Source organism: Anas acuta, chromosome 13 (assembly GCF_963932015.1).
Source record: "Anas acuta chromosome 13, bAnaAcu1.1, whole genome shotgun sequence".
Classification (NCBI taxonomy): Eukaryota; Metazoa; Chordata; class Aves; order Anseriformes; family Anatidae; genus Anas; species Anas acuta.
The window spans coordinates 11,353,150-11,362,761 of NC_088991.1; the positions used below are offsets into that span (position 1 = coordinate 11,353,150).

At 58.7% G+C, this 9,612-nt stretch overlaps 1 protein-coding gene across 1 annotated transcript; it reads left to right on the forward strand.

Annotated features, from left to right (window-relative positions):
- The first annotated feature begins 2,331 nt into the window (after positions 1–2,331).
- On the forward strand, positions 2,332–3,790 carry CLDN2 (claudin 2). The gene is made up of 2 exons (XM_068697184.1): positions 2,332–2,471; positions 2,587–3,790. The coding sequence occupies exon 2, from the start codon at positions 2,709–2,711 to the stop codon at positions 3,402–3,404; it is 696 nt and encodes a 231-aa protein (XP_068553285.1). The 5' UTR covers positions 2,332–2,471; positions 2,587–2,708; the 3' UTR covers positions 3,405–3,790.
- Positions 3,791–9,612: the final 5,822 nt, after the last annotated feature.

Here is a 9,612-nt window from a genome sequence, read left to right on the forward strand (position 1 = left end):
TTGGCAAGGATGCTTTTATAGCCCTGCCCCGGCCAGGGACTCGCAAATTCTTCAGGGCAGGGGAGCGCGGGGCTGGGGGCAGCGGTACGGGTGTGAAATTTGTCCCAGTTGTGTAAACAGAGGGCTGGGGGGGACTGGGAGCGGGGTGCTGGGAGCTCCGGTGGAAAAGCAAAACACAGAAGGGAAAAGTTAGACACCGTTTGTGAGAAAATCACCAGGGGCACCAGGGGGGCAGCGGAGGAGGGCAGAGACAATTAAGGAGGATGATTAAGTGCTTGTTGTAGCCGTTTGCATAAGGCAGAGGGGATTTGGGAAGGGCTCAGGAGTGCTGGGGCATCACGGGGGCGTGCAATGGGCATGGTGGGGGCAGCGTGATGGGCTGAGCACAGAGCAATCAGGGTGAAAGGATGCTCAGGAGAGGACGGGGGGAAGACAGAAGGCAGGGGGTGACACGGTCCTGCCCAGGTTTGTACCCCCCCGGCACCGCTATACGCCCTGACCCCTGTAACGCCCCTGTCCGGGCACTCGAGGTGAGGTGCCGCTGGCGGGCAGGTCACCTCCCGGTCCTGGGAGAGTTTCAGTTTGGGACAAGGAAAGAAAATAGCAAATGGTCCCTGCTGTAGCTCTGCCAGTGTCCAAACACCGGCCGGACCTGGCCGGGCTCCGAGTGCAATTTGTCACCGGGGGCCCCCCCTGCCCTTCTCCATCTGTGGCAGCCGGGGAGCGGGAGGGGGCACGGCGCGAGCGCAGCCCTCATTACCGTCCCCATTTGCTCCTCATTTGGGCCAGGAGCCTTGTGATAACAAACCCTGCGGAGCACGAGCAGGGCCGGGGAGTTCAACCTGCCAGCAGCGGGCACGCAGCCCAGCACGGATCAGACCTGGGCACAAGATGAAACCAGCAGGCACCCGTCGCTGGGGGTGCCAGGGTGCCATGGGACACCTCGCCTCCTGCCCGCTGCACTGCCCCACAGCAGCTCCCAGGGGCTGCTGAGCCCCACAGGCAGCGACAACCCCGATGTGCCCCCTGCCAGCCGGGCATCGCCACCAAAGGTGAAGGTTCCCGGGAGCCCACAGGGTGAGGGAGGAATTTGGCTCTCTCTCTGCAGCTGGTTCTCCTCCTCGCTCTGCTCCCCCCCTGTGCCACGAGCCCCCTGCAGCCTGGCATCCCAAGCCACTTAGGCAAACCCTGATAATTAATAGAAAACAAGCCAAACAAGGCAGCCCAGCTCCCCAATCCTTCCTGATGCCGAAAGGGTTTAATTCTGATCTGCAATAAGCCTCTGATCCCGGCTGAGATTTGTAGATGGATTTTGCAAAGCCGCCGCGAACAACTCGCGGTCCCTGATCCCCGGGTCCCCGGCCACTCGCCCTGCCCCACCGAGCCCCCTCCAGTCCCGTTCGCCTGCAGCCTCCCTCGGCCCCGCATCCCCAGCCGCCTCCGTAAGTACCGAGCCCTCGCCTGCCTCAGTTTGCCAGCCCCACGAGGGTCCCGGGGTGCTAATTTAGGAGCAGCAGCCCTAAGATGGAGCAGAGGGGCTGGTTAGTGCCTGGGAAAGGAGACAGGAGTGAGGGAACTTTGGGAGCAGACCTCAGAGGTGCTGCAGGGGCTGCACCCTCAGCCGGCAACTTTCCCAGGGCGCGAGGCCAGTGGCCGGGCGGCACCGTGTGGTTTGGCGTTTCGCAAGAACCGCACCAGGGGGAATTTTGAAACGAGGTGAAGGGAAAACAAACCTGCGCCTGCCAAAACCCCGCTGCCCGCTCCGAGGTGGGGAGGGGAAACTCCCACCACAGCACCAGCACCCCCGTGGGGAGCATGGGCCGTACCCCACGGCAGGACGGGTCACCCCACTGTGCCCGATGCGTTTCTGTCCTCCACGGGTCTCTGGGCTCTCCTGGGGACACAGGTGTCACCGGCACCTGCCATTCCTCCCTGTCACCGTGCCATGGAAGAGCTGGCAGCCAAAGTTCAGCCTCGAGAGCGCATCTTCTTGTCCCAGCCCCGCTGGAGCGCAGGGCGGGCAGGCAGCAGCAGGAGCTTTAAGTGAGCCCCGATGGCACAGGAGCAACCCCCTGCCTCTGGTGGAGAAGCCTCGGGGAGTCAGATCTCCACCGGCAGGTCCCAAACACACAGCACGCAGCTGCAGCTTTTTGGCTTTTTCCCTCCGGACAGCAGAAGATAAGGATTAGCTGAGCCTGCAAAAGCAGCTCGAGGCACGCGTAGCAGCGAAGAAATATTTCCATCCCATACAACACGCGGGGGGGGGGAGGAAGAGGCAGGGGGGGAGGCTTGCACCAGGAGACGCTGCTCTCCCTGCCCTTGCACCTCCTGGTCCCGTGGGAGATGGCCCCGCGGGGCCGGGCGGGCTCCCCATCCCTGCCCACGGCCGCGGCAGCAGGGAGAGCTTTGGCGTCCTGCCCGGGCAGCGCTGCTCTGCCTGCCTCTGAAGCTTGCCTGGGAAGATAACAGAGGTGAAAGGGTGCTTGGCGCGGCTCCACGGGCTCGGGTCAATCGTTAATCGGGGAGGGATTGCTCTCCACTCTTGCAGGTAACCTCTCCTCCCCCCTTGCTCCCACCCACACACAGGGCCCGCACAAAACTGGCGCCCAGGGGAGCGGGGCGAAGGCTCGGCCCGGAGAGAGGAGCCGCCAGCGGGGCCATGGCAAGGTAAGCGCGCAGGAGGAGGACAGGCGACGCCCAGCCCCACCATGGTGTCCATGGGGCTCCAGCTGGCCGGCTACACCATCGCCTTCCTGGGCTACGTGGGCACGCTGACGACCACGCTGCTGCCCAGCTGGAAGATCAGCTCCTACATCGGCTCCAGCATCGTGACGGCCGTGAGCTTCACCAAGGGGCTGTGGATGGAGTGCGCCACGTACAGCACGGGCATCACGCAGTGCGACATCTACAGCTCCATGCTCAACCTGCCCTCCGACGTGCAGGCGGCCCAGGCCCTGATGGTGAGCTCCTGCGCCGTCTCCTCCCTCGCCTGCCTGCTGGCCGTGGCCGGCATGAGGTGCACCGTCTTCGGCCAGGGCTCGCCGGGCAAGGACCGCGTGGCGGTGGTGGGTGGCGTGGCCTTCGTCCTCGGGGGGCTGCTCTGCTTCATTCCGCTGGTGTGGAACATCCACGTGGTGCTGCGGGACTTCTACAACCCCATCCTCCCCGACAGCACCAAGTACGAGATGGGGGAGGCTCTGTACTTGGGCATCATCTCCTCCTTGTTCACCCTCATCGGCGGCTTCATCCTCTGCGCCTCCTGCCCTTCGCGGGACTCGCCGGTCGCCTACTCCAACGCCTACCCGTCCCGGCTGCTGGCAAGCAAGAGCCCCCAGCCCTCCGTCAGCCCGACACACAAACCCAAGAGCGAGTTCAACTCCTACAACCTGACAGGATACGTGTAGCAGCAGCGGGGCCCCTGCCTGGCTCCTCTCCCAGCTCCCCCGAACGCCCGGGCTGGCAGCGAGGGAAGGCAGAGAGAGGAGAGGACGTGGGGGCACCCCCCCTGCTCAGCCTGATCAGGTTTTGACTCTGGTCACTTTGACTGCTCAGAAACCCCGGCTGACAGTGAAGGACCCCGAACCTGGCTTCTGTTCCTACCGTGGTGCCGCCAGCCTGCAGGAGCTGCCCCCGTGGGACAGTGACTCTGTGCCCCCCCCCAGGGCTCACCCGCTGCCACGGAGGGGTTGTGGGGGGATCTGGGCACCCCCAGGGCCCTGAATCACTGCGGGAGGCGGGTGGGGGCGCAGTGTTGATTTCAAAACGATGTCGCAATAAATCTGTGTTTCTAGCTAGGCTGTGACTGAGCTTTCCTCTGGCACCAGGGGGCCAGGAGCCCCCCAGTACCTCACCTGGCGGGGCTGTGGCGGGGCTATGCTGGCTTGCCCGGTGTCTGTCATGCACAGGGAGCCCCATCCCTTGCTCTGGGTCTTACAGGAGACAAGAAATAAAACACGGCGGGGGCTCGCAGGCAGGTTCTGAGCCCAGGGGATCCCTGCAGGGGCTGGTTTGGGATGGGGAGGCAGGGTCGAGCCCTCCCCACACAGCTCTTGGGTCCGGGGTGGGGGCTGCCAGCGGCAGCGAGCAGGGTGCAGGCAGCCCGTGGTAGAGGAACGGGTGCCTTTATCTCCCGTGCCAGCTCCGATGCCCGTCGTATCCTGCATCCCACTGCCAGAGGCGCGATAACCCCTGCCCCCCAGGGGTTTCAGTTCACCTGCCAGCCCCTCGTAAAACAATTTAGATTAGGCCCCGGCGAGGAGGGCACCGGGTTCCCCACTGAGACGTCACCACTAACCTTGCGCCAGTGAAACCGTGTGTACCCGCGGGGCTAACACACTCCCGATAACAGCGTGAGTCACGCTTTCTCCCCTTCTCCCGGAGGAAGATGCTCGCGGGCAGGGACCGCGGCGATTTCCAGGCATGGGCTGTGCCCCCTCCCCACAGCCTGGGGACAGGGCCCGTGCCCAGCGGAGCCGCTCGGCGCTGCCCCGGGGAAGGAGCCCCCGGGGTCACTGGGGCCGGGGGTGCAAAAGGAGCAAGAGCCGCAGCTCCGGACGGTGCCTCAAATGGAGAAGGGGGGCAATAAAGTATTAACGTGCCCTTATCTTCTGAAGCAATAGAGGCGCTATAAACGCCCAGCACACCAGCCCGCAGCCACACCTGGGCCACGGGCTGCAACCTGCGGGGATAGGCGCAAGAAATGGGGTTTGCAAGCACGTCACTGCCCCAGCTTCCTCCTCAGAAGGACACTTGCTCGGCCCCAAGCCTTCTGCAGGCAGCCCCCACAGAGCTCCCTCCCGCCCTGGGGACAGGCACAGGCAATGCCACCTTCCCCGGGCATCCCGCAGCACGTGAGGCACCTGTTAAAAGGGGCAGCCCCGGCTGGATCCCACAGCACCGAGGAGCCCTCAGGCAGGCAGAGTTTACCCATTCTGCCCCCCCACAGCTGCCTCCTGTTCCCTCCTAGGGCAGTGGATCCAAAGCAGCAAATAATTCGTACAGGCTCTCCAAGGAGTACAGGACCAGGTGCTGGGGGAGACCATCTCTGCCCCCAGTGCAACCCAGGGAAGCACTCGGAGAGGAGAGGAGAGAAGGGAGGGGAAGAAAATTGAGGCCAAGTTCCTGATGGGCTGAGGCACTTGGTGACGGCCTCCGCATTCCTCGGCCCTCCTCCTGCCCCAGCTGCCTCCTGCGCTGTGCTGCAGCCTGGGGACCCGTACCTCACCTCCAGAGGCTTCCTGCCCTCCCAAAATCTTGGGGACGGCCATGGCTGGAGGCACACAGCCGAGACACCGAGGTGAGGTTGGTGGTGCCCAGCTCCCCTGGTTTTAGTGGGTGAGGAGCCAGCTCCTCCTCAGGGAGCACCTTCTGTCAGAGGGAAGGCCCGTCCTGCGCCTCACGGCCTCCCGTGTTCTGCAAAGTGAGCTTTTGGGGAGCCCTAAAGGATCTTTTGCTCTTTACAGAAGAAATCTGAGGTAAGCAAGGCGGAACAAACTCCATGACACAGAGGGGAAGTGGACCTTTGGGTGCACCACAGCAGGCTCCTAGAAAGCACTTTCCTGGTTGAGGTCGAACAACAGCTCAGAAATTTATCAGAAGAGCTATAAAAACTGTTAACCTTGAAAAATCAGGTATTAGGCCCATCAAAAGGACACAAGGGTTCGATCTTCATGGCATTACATTAACATCACAATCGCATTTTTCCGTAATTTACGTCTAATCTACCCTCGAGGAGCTCCAGGTGAGCCATCTCAGCAGAGCCAGCACACATGCAATCTGCAGCAGCAACAATCTTTTATCAGCGCAGCCTACACCAACTCAGCCAGCAAAACAAGCTTTATCAGCAAGGAACACTCATACAGGAGTGTAAATCGAAGCTACACCAGGGATTTTACAGAAATAGCATAGAATCACAGGACGGCTCGGGTCGGAAGGGACCCTAAAGCCCACCTCTGGTCAAGCAGCAGCGTGCTGCAGGGAAGAGAGCAAGGCCAGAGGGTCCTGAACACCTTGGGGTGAACAAACGAGCTGCCACCACGCTAACCAGGCCGCAGATCATCCCAAGCGAGCCTGTTGTCCCCACGCTCAGGATACACCGGGCCATTTGAGGCCTGCAGTCCAGGGGCACACATATTTTGGCAGCTGCTAACCTGTAGGTTACTTCTAGGTAACTTCTGTAGGTAACTTCTGGGTCTGTACCTCGAAGACACCCAGCCCGAAAGGCAGCCAAGCCCCTCCAAGGCTCTCAGCGTGACCCTGAAGTCATCCCAGAAGCACAGGAACCAAGGAGGCTTCACCAGCCCCGGGGCTGCCTCCTGCCTCTGCCCAGGACTTCGGAGGAAGGGTGTGCTTCAGAGCAGCTTTTCCCACAGCGGGGAACTAATCTTTCCCTGAGCAGCTGCCTTTTTTCACAGAACTTGCAATATCCTCTCTATTTCTGGGATGTCCAGCTTGCTAAAAAAGGCTAAAACCAGGACAAAACCCACGTCACAGAACAGCATGACTACCCTGAACTCGTTTCCCTAGAAAACCTCTAAGTTTCTTCAGGTCATCAGAGCAAAGTCCCACAACACCAGCTACACCTGGCAGACACTCCCAATATTGCTACAACGGATGTATTATTACCCAAATTTTCAGCCCTTTTCCTTTTAAGAGCTCAAGAAGAGAGCTCTTCCAAGCCACAGAGACACCCAAGAGGTCTGCAGGTGTCACAGAGCCGAGGCCACCCCTGGCTCCACAACCTCGATGCCCCCATGCCCTTTGAGCTGCTCCAGGAAGGCTGCAGTGGGACAACCACGCTGCCCTTTGCCTTTCAATTTTCCCCTGGCTGCAGCAGAGGCCAGGGGACAGCTGTCAGCGTGCGGGGGAGAGATCAATTAATCTCTGATTAGCCCTACCTTTCCGGCCATGGCACATTTCCTCATTGGCCTCCTGCTCTTCCCAACCCACCTCGCTGCCACGGTGGTGCCGGGCCGCGAGGCTGCTCTCTCCATCTCCCTGCCGGCACCTGGGGCAGGGGGCACCGATAAGAGGCAGGAATAAGGTGGCAGGAATAATTAACTCCTCCTTTGCAAGGCAAGGACAGCGGACACCACAGGGCTGGGGACTGTCCCCTTGTTACATTCCCAGACTTACAATGCCCCTAAGCTGTAAGTCTGCAGCTGCAGACAGCTGTTGCTGCACAGAGCACAGGCAGGTGCAGCTAATTCCCCCAGCTCTGGGACTCCTGGCTGAGTAAAAGTCTGACAAGGGGAATAATCCCACCCTCAGGCACCCCGATGGCAGCTCCATCATGTTGGAAGAGATGAGTTTATCCTCGGCTGTCCCTGAGCAGCCCCTTCCCACGGGAAATATTTGTAAAACCGAGGGAAGGTGGCCATGAAACGCAGCGCTGAACCTCCCAGTTCATGGGTGGGATGGAGCAGGGCACCCGCACGCCTCGCAGGACAGGCTGGGTTCCTCCAGAGCCTCGCCAGGGCCGCCTGCTGCAGCTCCAAAGCTCCAGGAGACACGGCATGGTACTGCCAGGGAGGACCTGGAGCGCTCCAGAAGGAGAAAGCTTTGCCAAGTGGTCTTATCTTTTGAGATGCTTCGCTGACCTCCTCACCTGCAGTAAGGATTTATCTTCACCACACAACTTAATTCCCCCAAACCATTACGGCATCGCAAGCTGTTGGCACGGGTGCTACGCTGCGTGCTGTCGGAGATGCAGGAGGGAAGTGCCAAGTTTCAAAATCAGGTACTTTGATATCAGCTTATCTAAGGGAAAATAAACAGCTGCACTGTTTGCCAAGTTGCATCCATTTAGGAAACGCTCCCTCGCGCAACCATGTTCTGCGTGATTTCTTCACTCTGAGGAAAACAAAGCAGCTCGAGAAATGTCAGGGACCCACGTATCACCGTGGAGAGCCTGTATTTTGCCTTGCTGGTAATGCGAGACGCAGAGGTGAGAGTACGAAACCCGCTAACTGCTCACAGGCTGTTAAACATCTCTGTAGGCGCACGGATCTCTGCCGATCGATGCTTGCATCAAAGCTGCCCTTTCCTCACCACCTCCTCATTCAGAAAAGCTCGCTCCTGTTGCTAACGCCCAAGCGCCTTATTTCTGTATGTCATGCGAGTACGGGCTCCGTTCCCTGGGCAGCAGGAATTAAACAGGAGCAGCTCTGAGCTGTGCAGGCTCTGCCACGGCTCCCACCACGGCAGCAGCCAAGGTCCTGGAGACAGGGTACAGGCAAACACGGCACAACAAACATTGGGGATGTCTGTAAATAATCTCCTAAAGAAATAAGGTCAAGTACTATTAGGGATAAACTTCAGATCCCAGAGCTAGCTATAATGGGATGGAATAAAAAAGATGCAAAGAGCAGCAGCAACCAAGATTACTAGCTAACACATGTGGAGATCAAGCCGAAAGGAGGTGTAGACATTTCCCGCTTTAGAAGCAGCTTCGGAGAAGAAAATAAAGCTCCGTCTCTTCCCCTTCCCACGGCAGATGATTCAAAGGATGACTCGCTCATGGTATAAAACTTCCCAGCACGGCCAGAAGCATGACAACTCCCCACGATCTCTCTGGCTATGCAAAACTGCACTTCATGCAACTGTAAAATTAATGCAAGTGTCCCAAACGCTGTGAAAGGAACCTTCAATTCAGTGTGATATCCCGGTGGAGATTTGATCTCCTCAACAGCTCTATTGAAAATGAAATGCCACGGGGGTGTTATCCTGTGGTTTGAGGACCAGCTGGCAAGATGTCAAAACAAAACAAAAAAAAAAAGCAAACATAAATGGAGATAAGAAACGCTGCCTTCAAACCATGAATGGAGGGAGATAAGGGAGCTACCTTCAAACTCAAGTGTTACCACCTGCAGTACTGACCTGAAAACCCAGCAGACAGCTCAATCTGAAAATGTCAAGAGAGCTCAGACACAGATCTGAGATCTGGAAACATGAGCTAGACACAGAGCAGGACTCAAACAGAAGGACGGGAGATCAAAAATTGTAGACAGCGGCACAATACCTACAGACTGTAGGGGAAAAAACACTTGTATTGATAACATCCTGCCTGCCTGCACCAGCAACAGTGAAAGTTGTGCAGTGCTGCATGTAAGCCCAGCCACAGGGGAAAAGGAGGCAGCAAAGTCCTCAGCACGCAGGATGAGGCACGCTGTGTGCACACAGCTGGGTTGCTCAACTCCCGACTCTCAGGCAACACAAACACCTGACTGGTGACACCACCTGAGCAGTTTCTGTCATGTGGCCTCACGCCTTCGCAGGACAAACGAAGTGCTTAAGTCGTGTCAGAAGAGCAGTGGTGTGCTGGCCACACACATGCCCTGCCCTCCAGGCCCACCAGGAGAACGTGCCCAAGAAGGATGTGTCCTTCAGCAAGAACTGACTGCGGGAATTTGAGAGGGGTTCTCCTCAGCTCCTTTAAGCCAGGCATTTTGTACCTGCAGGAAACCACATTTGATTTGGGAAGCTTGTGAGCTGGAAATAAACACAGGTTTAAGCAATATTGACAGACTACCACTTGCCCTTGCCGTTATTTGCTGCCTCTGAAGCCTGCTGGAGGCAGGACAGGCAGCTACAGCATCCTTTGGTCCGTGTGGC

Bases quoted from the DNA above. Each gene is read 5' to 3' on its own strand.
- CLDN2 (XM_068697184.1), top strand. From the start codon at position 2,709: ATGGTGTCCATGGGGCTCCAGCTGGCCGGCTACACCATCGCCTTCCTG.